This window comes from Myotis lucifugus, unplaced genomic scaffold, assembly GCF_000147115.1.
Source record: "Myotis lucifugus unplaced genomic scaffold, Myoluc2.0 scaffold_10, whole genome shotgun sequence".
NCBI lineage: Eukaryota > Metazoa > Chordata > Mammalia > Chiroptera > Vespertilionidae > Myotis > Myotis lucifugus.
In genome coordinates, this window is record NW_005871058.1 from 9,529,630 (window position 1) to 9,549,884 (window position 20,255).

The following is a 20,255-nucleotide window of genomic DNA, read 5'->3' on the forward strand; positions in this document are numbered from 1 at the left end:
TGTGTGAGTTGGGGAGGGGGATGGTTAGGGAATAAATAGCCCAGGAGCATCACTGGGAAAGTGTAAATCTTTCTTAATGGAGTGACCAAATTCTCTATTGAGCTGGGAAGTATTGAATTGCATAGAAGGAAAGATGACACTTGGCTTTTAGTAGGGTGATAGTTCACACAGCAAGTTAGCAGTTTCATGGCATCCAGACTCAAGCTTCAGCAGGGGAAGGAGGTGGTACCTACAGTGATGGGAAGAGGAATCTCCAGAAGGGCAATGGTGATATAGGCAGAGAGGGTCTCTTCATCTTCTACTCCACCCTGTAAATATGCACAAGAGAGATCTGAGTAATTTAACTTCTGACAAGATTCTTAGCTCTCTGTTTTCTACTGTCATGGAATTTATCCTTTCCCATCTTCATCCTAATGGGGCAACATATCATAATCAACCTAAATGCTATCCCCTCTTTCTTGCTACTATCCAGGTTTTATTTTCTTCTGATACCTTCCCTAAGGAATCCCTAGGTTATTATCCCCTCTTCTCATCCTTGATTTGCCTCATCATGGGCAAGTCAAAGGTGTGAGGACACTTCACCTTAATGGCATTGTTGAGCAGTGACCCAGAACTTCTGAAACAGCCATTGTCCTTCTGTTTTTGGGAGAGCCAGGTGAGGGCTTGATTAATGTGTGCTTCATCGATGAAGATGTACCGTCGAGCCTGAGCAAAAGTCTTCAGTACAAAGGCGGTGAGCCTGAGGGGGGAGGAAGGGATGATGATATTTATGTTGTTACACAAATTGTTTTACATCCACATTGCAGCAATAGGCTTCATAGGACACTTTTTACACTGATATAAGTCATGTAACAGGAATTCCCGTGTATGTGGAGCTCCCATCTCCTGTGGACTGCTAGCTCTAATTAATTTGCTGGGTCTTATTTTTCCTTGCTGACCCACATCCTCTTTGCTACAGAGAGTCTAAGTACTTCTAATGTTACTTTAAAAAAACGTATTTGAGTAAGGCTTTAAATCTTTCTTTTCCTTAGAGATTTCCTTTGGTAGATGGCAGAATCTTCTCATATACAACTCTTACATGCAATAACAACCTCTAAGAATGCTTTGCTTTATAGATTGAAAAACTGTTTCATATCATAGGTCCTTTTCATTTCTTTCCTTCTATTGGTGAATTTATTCTCAGTCAATTTGAGTATGATCTAAAAAAAGATAAAATAATCTGAAGTGAATGTGAAATTATATGATATGTTCATTGGCCATATCATAAAAATGCTCTTGGTTATGGGAATAGTTTTTAGAAAAAAAATTATTTTAGAAAGAAGACCTTGATGTATTATTAACAGGATGAATTTGGGGGTCAAGTGTAGCATACATGTATTTGAATCTCAGCTTTTCTGTTTGTTACCTTGCTAATCTTGGTGTATTTATCTAGTAGAATCAAGTATAGGCTTAATAATACATATTTGATAAGGTTACTGTGAATATAATTATGATAATGTATGTAAATGAGCTGGCAAAAAATAGCTCAAAAAACTCCTTTTCTTACCAGGTATTGCCTGTGCTCCTGCCATATGTCTCCCCGAACGTACTATAGGAGCCATCAGAGTGCTTGTAGTTCAGCTGTCTCTGGTAACCTGGAGCGGAAGGTTTATGAAACAGTATGAAAGATTGTACATGCTGTAGCCAGAGAATTATCAAAATGCTTTGGCCTTGTGATATTTTTAAAAATTTGCTGTCATATGTTAGAAGGTCCTCAGTCCAAAACATTTTATTGGAGTTTGGACCCTGGATGGTTACCATGAAATTAACTTTCATAGTATTCTTATCATAAGAACTATCATAGTATGATAAGTGAATATATCATAGTATTGATAAGTAACTCAAGCCTATTGGACAATCCAATCTATTGTTGAAGTAATGCTGTGACGTTTTCACTCACTCATTCAGTCACTCACCAGTATTGAGGAAGCCAATGGCCTTGGACTTGACCTCTGGAGTCAGTTGCTGTGTTTCATTTAGATAATTCAGAACATAGATATTAGGAGTGAAGAGGACCATATTCTGTTCTCCACAGCCATAGGGCATTTGTAGGAGATTTTGTGTGTTTCTCATGGCAGAGGCTAATATGTCTCCTAAAGAATGGGAGAGATAGGAAGTCATAAAGCTTATCAATTATAACTTATCAGAATCCTAAATAAATAAATTATTAGCTGGGGTAAAGAAATGAAGATTTTTAGGAAAGGTAAATTTTCCAGGGATAGAAGTATGATTGGAATCAATAAACAAGCCTAAAAAAGGAGAGAAGAAAGAAGTTTAAATTACAATTGTTATTTTGAGAAAGTATTTATGGAAAAAAATGTAGTAGAAACTGTCAATATCTATAATAATAAGAGTGTAATATGCTAATTAGACAAGACATCCTTCCAGACGACCTTCCGGATGAAGCTAGGGGTGTGAGGCAAGCCCGGGTCCCAGGTGTCAGAGGGAAGCCCGTGCCAGCAGCCGGGGGAAGGAAGGTCTACTCTTGCACGAATTTTGTGCATTGGGCCTCTAGTACTAGAATAATCTACTTGGGCTGGAGACTTACCCAAAACTGAGAAGGAGGCTCGGGCAGAGTCTTCTACCACATTTGGCGGCAGCTTCAGAGATACTTGATCAGGCACCTCAGCACCTAGAGAAAGAAACAAGTCAGCCATAATGAAAACTATTTCTGCTATATATCCTCCTGAAGAGCTCTAAGACCAAGAAGTCAGAACTATGCTTTACCTAAACTTCTGAAAAGCTGTCTCTCTTTTAATATTCCAGTTTTTTATAAGTGGTCCTCCCCCAACCACTTTTTCTATTTATGTATAGAGTTGCATTCCAAAAGAAGCCTACACATTTACTAGTGCCCCTGATATCATCCTATGGCTGATACAAGATGGTTATCACAAAATAATATATTTAATGTCCACCCCAACCTCCTTACTCAACAGTTATGACAGAAAAAACACACATACTCCCCTCATGTATACATAAACAAAATAAAAATATCAAAAATTTCCTAAATTCTATAATAATGCTCTATCTTAACATTCATCAAATTTCACCAAATATGAAAATAGTATTTTTATGAAAGTCCTAGATATAGGGGTGGGGCAAAGATGAATAAAATTTGACTCATTGAATATAAATGAGATAATTGCTGCTGATGAGCACACATTTGCTGCCATTGTAATATTGGTGAATTACATGAAGATGAAAAAAAGTGAAGTGTATTTATCTTAATGCTACATTTCTTCCTTGTAAAATTAATAAAATTTTTTGTCAAAAGGTACAAGGTTTCAGTTCTTCAAGATGCGTAAGTTCTAGAGGTCTACCATTCAGCATAGTGCCTGTAGTTAACAATACTGTATTGTATACATAAACATTTGCTAATAGGATAGATCTTATTTTAAATCTTCTTATCATCTATATGTATAAAAGCCCAGTGACCAAACGGCAGAATGATCAGAACGACCAATTGACCAGTTGCTATGATGTGCACTGATCTCTAGGGGGCAGACGCTCAATGCAGGAGCTGTCCCCTGATGGTCAGTGTGCTTCCACAGTGGAAGTGCCGCTCAGCTAACTGGAATGAGCGGCTGCTCCTGCAGTGGGAGCAGCCACTAACAGGTCCAGGGTGAGGCTGAGTCTTTGCACCTATCAAATACTTGAGACAATGCAGACTTTGGCCTGACCCCAGCTGATGCAGGCCCTCTAAGGTGTGTTCTAGAAAGAGTGTGAGGAGCTGGCATGGGTGGTTGGCAAGAGGGGACATGACTGTGGATCCCCCGGGGAGGCTGTCCTGATGGCTGAAGATCCTGGGGCATGGCTGCCCTGAACATCCCTGATGGTGTCACCGACCTGGCATCACACATCGAGGACATTTACTGAGTGGCTTTGGGGTGCAAAGCTCTCGACCAGGTGCCTCCAGGACACAGAACCTTTACCCAAGATATTACTCCAAAATATCAGCTCCGACTAATTTCCTCATTCACTCATTCAGCAGCCGCGCAGAGGCTGGGTCCACAGCCACTTGGCAGACCCGGATGAGTGGGCTGAACCCCACAGGCCACGCCCCTACCAGTGCACAAATCCATGCACCAGGCCTCTAGTGCAAAATAATAGAGTGGGAGGAAACTTTTTGAGATGATGGTTAGGTTTATGGTAAAGGTTGTGGTATATAGTTGTATCTTCAAACTCATCAAGAAGTCTACATTATGTATGTTTTTAATTATATTAGTTATATAATTAAATTTAAATTCAATCATGTAGTTAAGTATATAACGTAGTTTTGTATTTAATACATATAGTTATCTTAATTATGCATACATTATTTGTATGTTAAAAAACTATTACTTAAAAAAAAGAAAACTTCTGTAAGGAAACAGATATAAGTAAACTGAAAAGACAAACTACCAACCAAAATAAAATAAAATATTTGTAGCTCTAGCCAGTTTGGCTCAGTCGATAGAGCATTGATCTGTGGACTGAAGGGTCTCAGGTTTGACACCAGTCAAGGGCACATGCCTAGGTTGCTGGCTCGATTCCCAGTAGGGGGCATGAAGGAGGCAGCCAATCAATGATTCTCTCTCATCATTGATGTTTCTCTCTCTCGCTCCCTCTCCTTTCCTCTCTGACATCAATAAAGAAATATATTTAAGAAAACCAAAAAAACAAACATAGTTATTAAAAAAAAGGAAAATATTTGTAACTTATTTAATAGATTACGTTTCAGTGTCCTACAGTTGAATCAGAAAAAGGACTAACTACTACAACAGTTAAGAATAGTCAAGGATATAAATGCAATTCATAAACATGTACAAATAAGCTCATCCTCACTTGTGATTAGAGAAATATAAGTTAAAACAACCAAATTATTGGTTAAATTAAAAACTTTTATGGTAATAGATGATCGTGATCATTGTGGGGAATGTAAATTGGTGGAAATATTAACTTGAATTTAAGTAAAAATTATTTTGTTAAAACTAAGAATATACTTACTGCCTTCTAATCAAGAATTTCACATTTTGATATCTACTTTGTATGTACACAGGGTGCCTACATTTGTGTATGTATGTACAGATGGGGCAAAAGTAAGTTTACAGTTATGAAAATGTGGAACACAATTTATTCTGTATTATTATTGATCAACTATTGAATTATTTTCCATAGGAACAACTATAAATGTACTTTTGCCCCATCCTGTATGTATGCATGCATATATTTATTTATTCCTTTATTCTGATGAATAATTGGAAAAACAATTTGAGAATGACTATAAAAACCAAGCAGAACTGTGATATATTATAGTATAAGATTAAAGGGAACTTAAAAGAATTACCTAGATTTATAATTTAACATGGATTAATTTTGAAGACAAATTACTGAGTAAAAGTAAGCAAGTAAAAGATTGAAACTTATGCTGTATAAATACACAAACAAATTCGTCTACACATATTATTTCTAAACATACACGGATGATCATTGAAGTATTGAGAAAGGATGGAAGGGGGTGACATTAGCCTTAATATGAAGTTGTGTTTTTTTTTAAAAAAGAGAATGCATTTCTGTATTACACAGGTAATTAAAGTTAGTTATAATAAAACTAACTGATGATTAGCTCTAGATAGATGTATAAGAGTTAAATTAAAATGAACTCAGAATTGGAGGAGAAATCATGATAAAAGGATTTGGTGATAACACTAAATTCATTTTAATGTATAAATAAGGCTAAACAACCAAGCAATTACATTTTTAGTACACATTTTATATATCTGAAGTCTTGACAATATAAAAATCATAATGGATAGAAATTAGTAGGAAGACAGAGAAAGGCAAGGGACATATATGTGATGTTGATTTGACATCACTTTGAGGTAAGAACACATTGTGTTGATTTATTTCCTAGTGTACTAAATTTTATCAATGTTTTTGTTTAGACTAGACAATTCTTCACCAAGATAAAGTTATGTCTTTTACTGTAAGTCCCTGCCAAATGACTGACAGAGCCTTAGGTACAGGATTGGCATCATACAAATACTGACGTAACAGTAATGGTACAGGCTATGACAACTTCTTCAGGAAATAGCATGGTCCCATTATCAAATGCTGTTGGGCGGCCTGAATTTAGCTACTCATATATTGTATTACTAAATATTCAGGAAAATTTACCCTTGGCAATATTCTGATTCTACCCACGTTCTACCTTTAGCTACATCACACATTGGTCAGAAAGACATTTTAGTGGTTGCACAGCTGCTGTAAGAGAAAAAGACCCAAAATGCATGAGCTATGGATATTCTCCTGATCAAATTACTTGACCTCTCTAATACCATATTTATCATTTGTCAGATGGGTTGAATGGCTCTTTGGGTATAACTGAACTAATAGGGTGCATGTAGAAATAATATATAAAATTCTTTGAGCTTCAAATGTTATACAAACTTTAGTTAATGTTATTTTAATTATTAAGGCTGATTCTTACCTGATGGGCAAAGCAGGGAGTTGAATGTTGCTTCCTTCTCTATTCCTTCAGGCTTTATATGGAAAGAAAGGAAAATTAGAGGAGAGAATGAACTGACTTTCAGGACACTTGTATTGATAGGGCAACCACAAATTTCTTGATAGTAAAGAGAAGAACTAGAACTGATTTTTCAAGTATATTATATAAATAAATTCTATAAGCAAAAGCAATATGAAGGAGACAGATTGTTAGATGAGAAAGTGAGGGGAAAATGTGAAAATAAATTAAGAGAGAGAGATGGAAAGACAAATAGAGGCAGATACCGATATATATCTCAATATCTATAAAAGAATATATATATATATAAAACATATCTATATATAGATATGTCAATATCTATAAAAGAATATTATGAAATATCTCATACCATATATTACGTAGCCCTTCTTACCTAAGAGTTATAATCTCAACTGAATTTAGCATTGTTTTCATTGACACATTGTTACCTATAAATGGGCAGGCTTACTCACTTCAACCAAAAGGGGCTTGATGATTGTGTCTTTCTTTCCATATTGAGGGACCACAGGCACCTCAGTTCCACACAGTTCTTGAGACTCCAGTGCCTCTGCGTTCACGGTGAAATTCACAGTCCCTGAAAGAAGGGCCAGTAGACATGAGCACGACCCCCCCCTTTCTTCCATCCTCTAAACCCCGAGATTTAGAAATGTTCCGTACCCGCCCCCACCCCTTTCTGTTGTGTTTTAAAAACATAGGAGCAGGAATAGAAGCAGCACAAGCTAGAGAATAATGATACTGAGCATCTGAGGTGGAAATGGAGGTGAGGGAAGTAAAAATATCTTTCTAGACCTCCTAGAATAAAAGACAAAGTAAAAAATCCTACCATCTGGGGAAGGGGTGTCTTTGCCTGAGGGAAGTAGAACTAGATATAAGAATCCCACTGACATACAATCTTTGAGTAGGATTGAGTAGTTTTAGGAATCTGTCCGTCACCTAATGACTTTAGAGTTACTGCCCAGGACACGGTTTGTCGTCCATTCCCACAGATGCAGGGTGAGTCTGGTTCATTCTCCCCTGGGACAGCCAGGAATGCAGGAGAGGCTTCTAGGTGCACCCTGACCTGAAATCACATGTGAGACAGAGACGAGATCAGAGGAAGAAGGGGACCAAAGAAGAATGGGGTGAAATAAAGCATTTTGGAGAGTGGTTAGATTTCAGGTTGCCTAATATTGAAGACCTTATAGGTAGAATTGAACTTGAAATATTAGTATTTTGGTATAACCTGCTCTTTCATGGGACCAGAGGTGAGGAAAAGTCATGATGACATGTGCCGGTGGGAGCTCTACTTCTTTGGCCTGAAATCTTGACCATCCTCTCAGCTTTCCCAGCAGATTACACGAGATTGGTAAACAGTTATGATTTCAGTGGATATAAGATGCTCACAAATAATTTTTAATTAATGTCACATGAAAAGTTAAACATATGGGAATGTAGAGATTGAAACCTTGAAGAATCTAAGACATGTAAATGACGCCTATTGATTTTTGATGTCCATATCAGAAATCTTCATACAACACAAACTTCCTAACCTTAGAAGATTGTGATGAGTTAGAAACTTGAGACAACATGGGTGGACTTTCCGAATAGGATGCTAAGTGAAATGTCAGGCACAAAAAGCTAAGAACCATATAATCTCACCCATATGTGCGATATAAAATTGAAAATCAAGACACAGACAATAGTATGCTAGTTACCAGAGGTAAGAGAGTGGGGGTAGTAAAGGGAGCCAAATATGTGGTGATGGAAGATGATTTGACTTTGGATGGTGGGCACACAATGCAATATACAGATCATGTATCTTAGAAATGTACACTTGAAATCTATGAAATATTGTTAACCAATGTCACCCCAGTAAATGTAATTTAAAAATATTAGAAAGGAAAAAAAAGGGATTCAGAAACTTGTTTTAAGTTGCAATCTGGTATTTGCAGATATCAGCAACTATAGTTATGAATATGCATATGAATATCTAATAGTACTCTTCTTCTGATAAGCACATTTCCCACACAGGAGTTTGATAGTATTCCTAGGAATGCAATTTTAATTTAATTAACCTTGTGTTCAATTTAGGAAAGCGAGGTCCTTACCCGGATGCAATTGGGAAGGTAGTTTAGGACAGTAGCCTTGAGTGTGAAGGCCTCTCCACGGATCACAGAGTAGGGCATTGTGAGTTCCACAAAGAAAGGCTGGAAGGCTTGGAGAGTGGTGGGAAGAGAGAGGCCAATTCCAGTGTCATCGGACAGGCAGAAGGCCCCTGCCTTCCACTCAGTGATGGTATCAGGGACTCTTACTCCTACTTCAGCCACGCCTGATGAGCTGGGGAGGATGGCAATGTGAAGAACAGAAAGTAAGCAGTTAAATAAATCCTTTCTAGGAACCCCTATATATGACTCTATTGTCATGATTTGGATGCACTCAGAAGAAATACTAATAATGAAGAGTATATGCAAGGCTTAAAAATAGAGTCATATAACTCCTTTTCTTTTAAATCTGATCATTTTAAAGTCTAGTCTATATTAGAATCTCCTATAGACATATAGCTGCAGTATAATCTATTATAGACGATCCTATATAATCCTATATAATCGAAGCATAATATGCAAATCGACTGAATGGCCAAACAGAGAAACGACCATCCGGAGGACTACCCGGGACCATGCTATGACACCCATTTGCACCAGGCCAGCCAAGGCGGGTGTGATGCGATTGGTCGGGGCTCGGCCATTGCCCAATGATCGCCCAGCAGAGGGAGGCCCAGGTCACTGACAGGCGGGATGTGGCTGGTGGGCGGGGCCTCTCTCTGTGAGGGAAGCACAGGTCCTGGGTGCCAGAGGGAAGCCGGTGCCAGCAGCCAGGGGAAAGAAGGCCTTCTCTTGCACAAATTTTGTACATCAGGCCTCTAGTATAGTTATAAACTAAATATGTAATTTGAGATTGTTCTTAAATTTTGATCTCTAAAATATTGTTCCACTTGAGGGCAAGTTTATAATTTTCAATTCTACCACTATTGGGTATAGTTTGCCTTACAGATTCTGTTCTTAATTTAAGAATGCTGTCCAATAAAGGGCCTCTCTAAAGTGTTAATCTATGCAGTGCTTGGTTTTATTATGTCTTCATGCCTGTTTTTTGGACATTTTTGAATTAAATTTGTGCAAAATTTCTTAGCTCTGATGCAATTTATTAGTGAGGTGTCATAGCAGAAGTAGTTATGTCCAATTTCTCCTAAAAACAGCAATGTGTTCAAAATTGAAAATTATGAGGAATATCTACTGTTGTATCTTATATATAAAGGAAGTTACTTACTCTACTACCACCAAGTCCCAGATCCACGTCTCAGGAAAGTATTTTCTCACGGTCTCTGTGACAGTCTCTGTGACAGGCTCTGGGACAGGCCCTGAAGCACCTACTAAATTAAGACTGTTGCCTCTCATTGACATTCTTTCTATGGTGGGTGAGGGAGGAGACAAAAACAATAAATATAAAGCTCAAGCTTATAAGAAACTGTGATAAGTGCTACAAGAGAAATAAACAAGGTGATGAAATTGGAACCAGGAGAAGACACTTGGGTGTTAAGGAAAAGCTTCTTTGAGAAGGTAATGTTTTAGCTGAATTCTTAACTTTTGAAATAAGCTAGGAGTGAGGTGGGGGAAGAGAATCACAAACAGAGAACATAGAGACAGAGGCAGAAAGAGCCTAGGATTGTCGGTGGGGCACAAAGGAGTCCTCTGTGGCTCCTGCACATTGTGCAAGTGAAGATTTCTATGACATGGGGGCGGGAGGAGGGAGGAATCAAAATTTCCATTTGGTATGTTTCTCTGTGGGAGAAAAGAGAAATCATTCCAGACATCACAGCAGGGGCTTTGTGGAACAGTTCATGGGAGTGAAAGGATAAAGAATTACAAAAAGAGTACCTGGGTTGCAGATTAGATCCCCGCCCTGGTGGGGAGACGTGCGGGAAGCAACCGATCTATGTGTCTCTCTCACATCTCTTTCTCTCTCCCCTTCCACCCTCTCTAAAAATCAATGAAAAAAATATTTTCACTCCTCGGTGAGGATTAAAGAAAAAAAAGCTTCTTATTGTTGTGTCAAAAAATCAGAGTTAGGATCTCTCATCCTGTTTACTATAACTTCCATTAATGATGTACTGGTAAATATTTACCAAAGCACACAGGAAAAATATTTGTGCATATATATACTTGTACATACATAACTATAAGTCTGATAAAAGATTATTGAATATAATTTATAAATAATAATACAAATATACAATAATTTAAATTTAAATTCCAGATAGACAATTCATCATTGAATTTTTTCTTTAAAAATATTTTTATTAATTTCAGAGAAGAAGGGAGAGGGAGAGAAAGAGAAAGATCAGTGATGAGAGAGAATCATTGATTGGCTGCCTCCTACATGCCTCCTACTGGGGATCGAGCCCCCAACCTGGGCATGTGCCCTTGACTGGAATCAAACCTGACACCTTTCAGTCTGCATGCCGATACTCTATCCACTGAGCCAAACCAACTAGGCCGAATTTTTTTCTTGATATTTGACAAACTCTTTGGTTTGTACTCAACCTGTATTCAACCATGATTTGACAATCAGACTAGAAGCAAATGCTTCATTACTATCTGACTCATCAAAGAAATAGCCCATATCATTGACAAATGGGTGATTTCAACAAAAATATTGCCTGATGTTATTGGGACATTAAGGAATTTGTTCACTTGATTGGCGAGAATGTAGCCCGACTTATGAACATTTCTGTTTCTGTTTACACTGATCCTATGCCTGAAAACTTTCTCTTTCTTTTTGACCGCCACATATTTTTATGTACTAGATACAAATTCTTTATGACTGGCTTTTCTGATTCCTCAATCAGAATCCATCCCTTCTTTTATTCTGCACATATTCCCCTGTCTTTTAACACTTTTCACAATCTGCCGTGTGATCTCTTCAGCTTTGCATATGTGGGGGCTTGATGCAATCAGAATTTTGGGGGTCGTATTGCTATGTAACCTTGATATATCTGAATCACAAGTGTTTTTTTGGTTAATTTTAATAATTCCTTTTATTTGGTTCAATATATTAGGCAATTTATTATTATTATTATTTTACCTGAATAATCGTATAGTCTTGCAGCACCTGGGCCTGAAAAGGGTTGGGGATGATAGTATGAACACACTCTGGGTTTATGAATCTTTGAGTTGGTGAACACCTTTAAACCCATATCCTGTGAAGAAAATTATCACCTAATTAGTACATAAATATTATAAAATATATAGGCACATACTCTTAAAATTTGAAATTAATATACAATCCAATTAGTTTAATATGAAATTTAAAAATTTTTTTAAAAAATATTTTTTATTGACTTCAGAGAGGAAGGGAGAGGGAAGGAGAGATAGAAACACATCAACGGTGAGAGAGAATCATTGACCAGTGGCCTCCTGCACATCCCCTACTGGGGATCGAGCTCACAACCTGGGCATGTGCCCTTGACCAAATCAAACCTGGGACCATTCAGTGCACAGGCTGACGCTCTTTCCACTGAGCCAAACTGGCTAGAGCTAATACTAAACTTTTAATGTTCACATTTGTAGAAGGGATATTGGTACACTTACCAAGGTAATTTCATCTTTTTAAAACACTTTGAACAGTAGTTATTTTATAATTTGATATTTATAAGTATAATAAGGAAATGAATTTTAGTAAAAAGAAGAAAACTTGATTAATAGCCCAAAAAGTTACAGTACTGGCTCTTTGCTATTAGTGGATCTGCTAGTTATAGTGACCTTGGAGAAGTCACTTGACCTCTCTATGTCTCATTAGCCTCAACTATGATATGAAGGCATTAAATAAATAATTTTAAAAATATATATAACTAGAGGCCCGGTGCACAAAAATTTATGCACTCGGGGGCGGGGTGTCCCTCAGCCCAGCCTGTGCCCTCTCACAGTCTGGGACCCCTCAGGGGATGACCACCTCCTGGCTTAGGCCTGCTCCCCAGATGATCGGGCCTAAGCTGGCAGTCAGACATCCCTCTGGCAGCCCTGGAGCCCGCAGGGGATGTCCACTTGCCAGCGGGGAGCAGACCTAGCTGCAGTCGGACATCCTTAGCGCTGCTGAGGAGGCGGGAGAGGCTCCCACCACCACCGCTGTACTGGCAGCCATCAGCCTGGCTTGTGGCTGAGCAAAGCTCCTCTTGTGGGAGCGCACTGACCACCAGGGGGCAGCTCCTGCATTGAGTGTCTGGATCCTGGTGGTCAGTGTGTGTCATAGTGACCAGTCATTCCCAGTGGGTCTGCTGTTAGGGTCAATTTGTATATTACCCTTTTATTATATAGGATGGAGGCCTGATGCACTGGTGGGGGCCGGCTGGTTTGCCCTGAAGGGTATCCCGGATCAGGGTGGGGGTCCCACTGGGGTGCCTGGCTAGCCTTGGTGAGGGACTGAGGGCTTTTTTCAGACTGGCCACACCCCCTTCAGGGTGGGGGTCCTCATTGGGGTGCCTGGCCCGCCTGGATGAGGGGCTGAGGGCTGTTTTCAGGCTGCCCAAGACCCCCAGTGGGGATCCTCACTCCATGGTGGTGTGGCCAGCCTTCGTGAGTGGCTGAGGGCCATTTTAAAGGCTGGCCACACCCTCTTCAGGGTGGAGGTTCCCGCTGGGTGCCTGGCGAGCCTGGGTGAGGGGCTGATGGCTATTTGCAAGCTGGTAAAGCCCCCAGTGGGGACCCTCACCCCATGGAGGTTTGGCCAGCCTGTGTGAGGGGCTGGCCACAGCTGCTGGCTGGGAGCAGGTACCTGGGATTTATTTATCTCCTATAATTGAAATTTTGTAGCCTTGAGTGGAGCTCAGGGCCAGCAGGGCAGGGGGGAGCTTGGTTTCCTCCATTTCTGGGGCAACCCAAGCTTCCTGTTTGCTCAGCGCCGTGGCTACCGCCATCTTAGTTGGGTTAATTTGCATATTTCCTCCTGATTGGCTTGTGGGCATGGCTTGTGGGTGTGGCTGTGGGTGTAGCAGAGGTATGGTCAATTTGCATGTTTCTCTTTTATTAGATTAGATAGTTTGTAAACCTTGGGAACTGATCATCTACAATAGAAGGAACTTACCTGTAGGAAACTATACATATCTTTTTCATTTGTACTTGACATTGGGGAATAGATGATTCCATTGATGTGGATCTGGTCACTGACACAGTCTACATTAGTTTCCTCCTGTTGATTCAAACTTCCAGGGAAACCAGTGAGGTCCTTTACTGGTAGCAGGTTATAAACCTGTACAAATGCAAAGGACAAAAGGAAAAACTGATTGTGGTTTATTTTTCTTAAGTGCAAGGATAAAAGAAAAGAATAATCGCCATTAGTTTTTTAGTATCTTCATTGCTTAGATATTTTATAAAGAAGACTAGAATGAGGGCCGTTTCATGAATTCATGGGGTAGAAAAGGAGGGACCGTGGGAGGTTGGCCTCTAGCCCTGAGGAAGGAGCTGGCCCTTGACCCCCCTGGGAAAGGAGCTGCGTCTGCCACCACCCACCCCTGGTTCCCTGTCCCAACTGGGCCCGAGAGCCCCAGTGAGGTTGGGAGAGAAGGCAACAGTCATCAGGCCAGGCGTGGAAGGAATGGACACTGATGCCACCATTGGCGCCCCGCCACTGCACAGTTCCCCACTTCTTCCCCCCCTCCTCCTTCCCTCACCACTGTGCTGTCACAACAGCATGTGGGCGGCCCGCCCCCGGGGAAGGGAGAGGACACGAACAAGACAGACACTTGTGTCAAGGGCTGACTTTCAATAGATCACATTGAGGGAGCTGCTCTGCTACATAAGAAAACCCGACCCAGAAGCAGGTCTCTACTAATGGTTTAGCACCAGGGGCTGATTAACAAAGTGAGTAATGAAATTAGACACTTATCCATCTTCCTTCTCTGCTTATTTTTTTCCAAAGAAATTTATATATAGAAAAGCCTAAGTGACCAAACAAGCAGAACAAATGGTCGACCAGTTGCTATGACACACACTTACCACCAGGGGGCAGGTGCTCAGTGCAGAAGCTGCCTATCTACTCAAAAAGGCATTTCTTCTTGCTTGGAGACCCTTTTACCTGGCCCTTCCTGACCCAGGCTGAGGGGACTCACCGAGGACCGGGAGAGCTCTGCCTCAGGCTTCAGGAGCAGCACGCTTTGGTCCACTGCGCGGAGGGCACAGAGCGACTGAGGAGAAGCTGTGACTCGCAAGTGGACGGGCGAGGCTGGAAGACTTACTGCTGGGTTGAAGCTCAAATCCACCTGTGAAAGTGGAGAGAAATATCAGAAAAACAAGTATTCACCAACATTTTCTTTTTAAAAAATATTTTTATTGATTTCAGAGAGGAAGGGAGAAGGAGAAACATCAATGATGAGAGAGAATCATTGATCAGCTGCCTCCTGCATGCTCTACACTGGGGATGGAGCCAACAACCCAGGCATGTTCCCTATCTGGAAATTGAACCATGGCCTCTTGGTTCATAGGTCGATGCTTAACCCATGCTGGCTGGGGCACCTGCTTTTACAGAATGCAGCTTACATTCAATGCATAAGCACTTAGTTTGACTTTGCCGTGTTTGGCACTGTGTGAGACCTGAGGCTTTTGGTCCCCTACACATCGCTTTGCTTTCCAAGAATCAGCTAAGCCATTATAATGACATCTAATTATTTTAACAACTTATTCAACTTGAGATGCCATTTTTACCTTTGATACACAGTGTAATGTTCATTCACTGCAAGGTAGAATGCAAATAGTTCTAGATGCTCTTGTGTTTATCTTTTGGCTCTTTAGTAATCTTAAAAATGTATTTTACAATATTTCATCAAAAAAGAAGGGAACAAGGTACTCTGAATCGTATCATATGGTAAGAGATAATACATGAGAATTCTGCACTAGGAGTCCAGTGACATGGCTTCTTAATGTGACTCTGCCATTACCTTGCTGAAGTCCTGCGGGAGTTCATTTAACCCCTTTGGTCCCAATGCTCGCATGTAGAAAATAATAACGATAGGTACCTCTAATTTAATGTGAAAAGTTTATGGTATGAAGCACCCACCTTGTTGGCCAGACAGTTTTCAACCTCATATTTTGCAGAATCCCCGACCACTTCCCCATCAGGTAAAATGGCATAGATTAGCAATCGGGCAACTGGAGCGATGTCTGGTTCCACAGGGACCGACACAGAAAAATGGCCTTTCACTGGAGCATAGAGACAGTGAAAAAGGGATTATGGGTTAGATATATCCCCAGGGCTAACATGGATGTTTTCTATTGCACAAAGCCAGTTATGAGCCTGGTCCGGTTAATTCCATTTCTATTAGTAGGTGTAATAGATATATTAAACAGCATGTAACAAATAGATGACTATCCTTAAGAACTCTGTATCTTTAAAAACTCTAGCTTTAGGGAAAAAGAAGCCTTATTAAAATCCCCTTTTCTCTCTTAAATGATTTATCACCAATTTTAAAGTTCTTATATAAAGTTCTGATGCTATCTAAGCATATGGAGACATCTTGGTTGCCATTTGATCTAGACATCATATTAGAGAAGGGAAATAGAAGGTGAAGCTGTGAATTATAATATTAGGAGTTTAACACATTGTATTTATCCTTATGTCCTTTTTAAACCTCTATGAACAGCATATTCTATTTTTTTCCTTAAGAGGAACATGGTGCTTCTTTGGAAGTTATTTTTTGATGTCTACATAGATTTTTTAGGGGTTGCATCAGACTTCTGTACATCTTCTGTGTTGCTATGAAAAAGCAACAGAAGAGTAGGTCACTGTTAGTTTTCTAGTAAGTGTTCTTTCAGACTTTCTTGGAATAGGAGAAACCATCAGAGATTTATATTGCTCCATATTCGTTCATGGGAAGAGTCCAATTCAATGGTGGAAGTACCCAATTAAATTCTTCATAAATTGTAACTATCTTTGAAAAGGAAAAATTATATACAACTATAAATAACTCAGCACAAAACCTAGTACATAGAAAGCACTCCCAAATTTTACCTTCAGTCCATTGATTAAAACTATTTTGAAATCTTGTTTTGCAAAGGTGGTTCATGAATATTTATGGTTTGAAAGTTTGGAATAAGAATGGATTATAAAAAACACTACATCTACATTTTAAATAATCTGAACAGAATACACTGAAGAAAAAGACATATTGGGTGAAAAAAAGAAATATTTTTCTCTTCTTGACTTCCTTTTATTGATTTTAGAGAGGAAGGGAGAGGGAAAGAGAGATAGAAACATCAATGATGAGAGAGAATCATTGATCGGCTGCCTCCTGCACATCCCGTAATGGGGATCAAGCCCGCAATCCAGGCATGTGCCCTTGACGGGAATCAAACCTGGGGACCTTCAGTCTGAAGGACGACACTCTATCCACTGAACCAAACCAGCTAGGGGTTAGATGTAGATTGACTCTCTTTATTTGAAACGAATCCTGGTATTTCTGCAGTGTAAGGTTGAATGTGTCAGAGTGAGGTGGGAATGTGGAATCATGAAAATACTCACTGTCTTCCTGCTTCACAGGCAGTACATGAAACCCAGTTCGGACAATGCCTCCCTTTGCCATTATCTGGAAAAAAACACAAAAAACAAAGGCAATGAAAGGATCTTACCTCAATTCTTGCCCTCTATGTGACATGCTTATTTTTTTTGAACCCCTGCTAGCAAGAATTAATTAACCCTGTAGGGAAGTGGTTCTCAACCTTTCTAATGCCGCAACCCTTTAATACAGTTCCTCATGTTGTGGTGACCCCCAATTTCATTGTTACAAATTGAACATAATTAAAGCATAGTGATTAATCACAAAAACAATATGTAATTATATATGTGTTTTCCGATGGTCTTAGGCGACCCCTGTGAAAGGGTCGTTCGACCCCCAAGAGGTCGCGACCCACAGGTTGAGAACCGCTACTGTAGTGAGTCAAGCTTTCAGAAGAGAAACAGACTTTCTCAAGAGCTTCATAAATCTTGCCCCACAGACAGCGTTTGTCTACAGATGACTCAGTGCCGTGGTCCGCCTTCTCACCAGGTAATAGAACGTGAGCTCCCTTAGCTCCTTCAGGACCTGTCCATTCAGAACATAATGTGCTTGGATGGTTTGAGTTTGGCCACAGCGCAGTTCATCAGGTATGGTCTCAAGGTGGACAAAGCTCTTGCTGGGAGAGAATACACGAGTAGCAGTGTGATAAGCATCTCTGTGCTCTTCTGTCAGCCATTGGCGGTCATAACAGTGGCTCTGATCCTTGTATTTGACCTAATGAATTAGGAAAAACAGTATTATCGTATATCTCACAGAGAATCAGTGTTCTCACAAAACACAAAACTGTATTAGTTGACTGTCCTACCTAAACTAGTACCTAGAGTCTAGTAACAAGTGAGAGAGAAGCCCCCTCCTTTTTTGGTTTATCTCTACTGCAGGCGTGGTTTGTGCCTTTACATTGAAGAGGTTCCTAGGGCTGCTGTTGATATTTTTGAAGAACATAAAGGGAGACATCCTTTGCTCTGACTAGCTTCCTTGACATTTCTTTGGCCACTTTAATGTGCAGAGACACTATGAAGCCTCTTTGAGGAGACTTAAGTAATGTCCAAAAACTGAAGAATCACATTCACAAATTGAAGTCTGCCTCATTCATGCTGAGTTGCAAATAGATATTATGAGTAAATGTAATATTGCAACATTAAGGTTCTGAGGAAACTTTCCATAAATAGCATTAGTTCTTGAGCTGGCAAATTGGCTAAAGTTCATCTCTTTGGAGTTTCTTGGATTTTTTAAAATGCTTCTTGTGATTCTGGACTCTTAAGCTCCATAGGGATTATTTGGGTTGTATTTCAATTTTTCTCCATGTAGAAGTTGTTTGTTAGTTTTTATGTTCAGGCTTCCACTACCCTCATCTTCACCTCCCAAGTGGCATGAGTGAATCTTTTGGTCAGCCAACCATTTTGTTCATATCTCAATGTTTATTCCAGTGATAACATATAAATGCTCATTAAACAGAGTAAGCATTTAACAATAATATTTTCATTTTTTAGGACTAGCACCGTGCCTAGTACAGAGAAGGTATTTGAGATAGTTCTTAATAAAATAAATGAGTAAACATTCAATTTTCACTTATTAAAGTTATAGGCTTTTATGACAACTATTTACAGCATAATTAATAAAATATTATTTATTCCTCTTTATATTTATATGAGAAATTCCAACAGGTAGGGGTTTTTCATCACCATTACTATGTAATATCTATTGTGTAGCCATATATCCATAAATGTGTATCTACATCTTTATTGCTGAATAGAAGACTGTATGCTATAAAAAGCAAACTAGATGGGTATGGAGAGTGTGGAGAAAATTAGAATAGCAGGACAAAAATTAAGTAAGGACAATAATTTATGGAGTTAAAATGCTAATGATGTTAAAATGGGCTTTACAGCAACAATATTTAACAGTTAAAGGGGCTCACTAGGTGCTTTAATATGTAGTATCTCTAATCTCACAACAATTCTAAGAGTTGTGTCCATTTTACAGATAAGAAAATGAAGTATAGAGGTTTTTAGTCATTTGCTCTTAAAAAGAGTTAAGCCAGGATTTTATTCTTATTTATTTCATTCTGGAACCTACACCTTTAAAATAAAAACTGTGGTAAGAAACACACAACATAAAATTATCATTTTAACCGTTTTACGTACAGTTTGGTAGTGTGAAGTAGTGTGCAACGGATCTTCAAAATTTTTTCACCTTGTAAAACTAAAACTCTACATCCATTAAACAACAGCTTCTAACTTCCCCTTTCCAGTCATAGGAAGCTGCCATTCTACTTTACATTTCTATGACTTTGACTAATGTAGATACATTGTATAATTGGAATCATACCGTATTTGTGTTTTTTTCTTTTTGTGACTGTGTATTTAGCATAATGTCATCAAAGTTCATCTATGTTATAGCATGTGACAGGATTTCCTTCCTTTTTAAAGCTGAATTCTATTCCATTATATGTATATACCACATTTTATTTATCTTCATCTGTTCAAAGATATTTGGGTTGCTTTCACTTTGTGGCTATTGTGACTAGTGCTGCTATGAACATGGGTGTGCAAATATGCATTTGAGACACTGCTTTCAATTCTTGTGGCTATATTCCCCATAAGTGGGATTATGAGATCATATGATATTTCCATTTTTAATTTTTTGAAAAATTGCCATACTGTTTTCGATATCACCATTTTATATTGCCAGTAACAGTATACAAGAAGAACCCACACTTTTAACCACAAAATCTTTTTAATAAAGTTTTTCAAAGTTGACCTTAAATTGGTTTCTAGTTTCTAGTGTTTTTCTCTCCATAGGACTAAACAAACTTGCAGATCTCATCACTTTAGGTTGCAAGCATTTTTCAAGGCTACTTCATGTTATTGGTAACTTCTTTCCAAGCTTACCCTGATAGAGAGGGAGGAATCCTTAATGTTGGTGGTGTTGATGGAGAACTGCGCTAGGCCAAACTGATCCGTGGTGGCATTGGAGACATAGTTAGCGGCATTTGCTGTGATGTAGATGAGTTTATTTTGCATGGGGACACCTTTCCCATCCAGGAGGCGCACCTGAAGATGAAAAGCTGTGGATCAGTTATATGGCTAATCTCCAATAGGCAACCAACATATT

At 39.2% G+C, this 20,255-nt stretch overlaps 1 protein-coding gene across 1 annotated transcript in view; it reads right to left on the bottom strand.

The window, feature by feature from the left end:
- Positions 1-20,255, bottom strand: part of LOC102418514 (alpha-2-macroglobulin-like) — a 43,100-nt gene that overhangs the window by 11,300 nt on the left and 11,545 nt on the right. The window contains exons 11-27 of the mRNA XM_014451664.2: positions 20,033-20,194; positions 17,628-17,855; positions 17,108-17,171; positions 15,647-15,789; positions 14,703-14,852; positions 13,679-13,843; positions 11,684-11,798; positions 9,869-10,007; positions 8,653-8,881; positions 7,499-7,625; positions 7,018-7,139; positions 6,509-6,560; positions 2,588-2,671; positions 1,956-2,132; positions 1,547-1,634; positions 583-739; positions 234-308 (exon numbers count right to left, since the gene is read on the bottom strand). Coding sequence (XP_014307150.1) covers positions 234-308; positions 583-739; positions 1,547-1,634; positions 1,956-2,132; positions 2,588-2,671; positions 6,509-6,560; positions 7,018-7,139; positions 7,499-7,625; positions 8,653-8,881; positions 9,869-10,007; positions 11,684-11,798; positions 13,679-13,843; positions 14,703-14,852; positions 15,647-15,789; positions 17,108-17,171; positions 17,628-17,855; positions 20,033-20,194 — 2,277 coding nt within the window. The remainder of the gene's footprint in view (positions 1-233; positions 309-582; positions 740-1,546; positions 1,635-1,955; positions 2,133-2,587; positions 2,672-6,508; positions 6,561-7,017; positions 7,140-7,498; positions 7,626-8,652; positions 8,882-9,868; positions 10,008-11,683; positions 11,799-13,678; positions 13,844-14,702; positions 14,853-15,646; positions 15,790-17,107; positions 17,172-17,627; positions 17,856-20,032; positions 20,195-20,255) is intronic.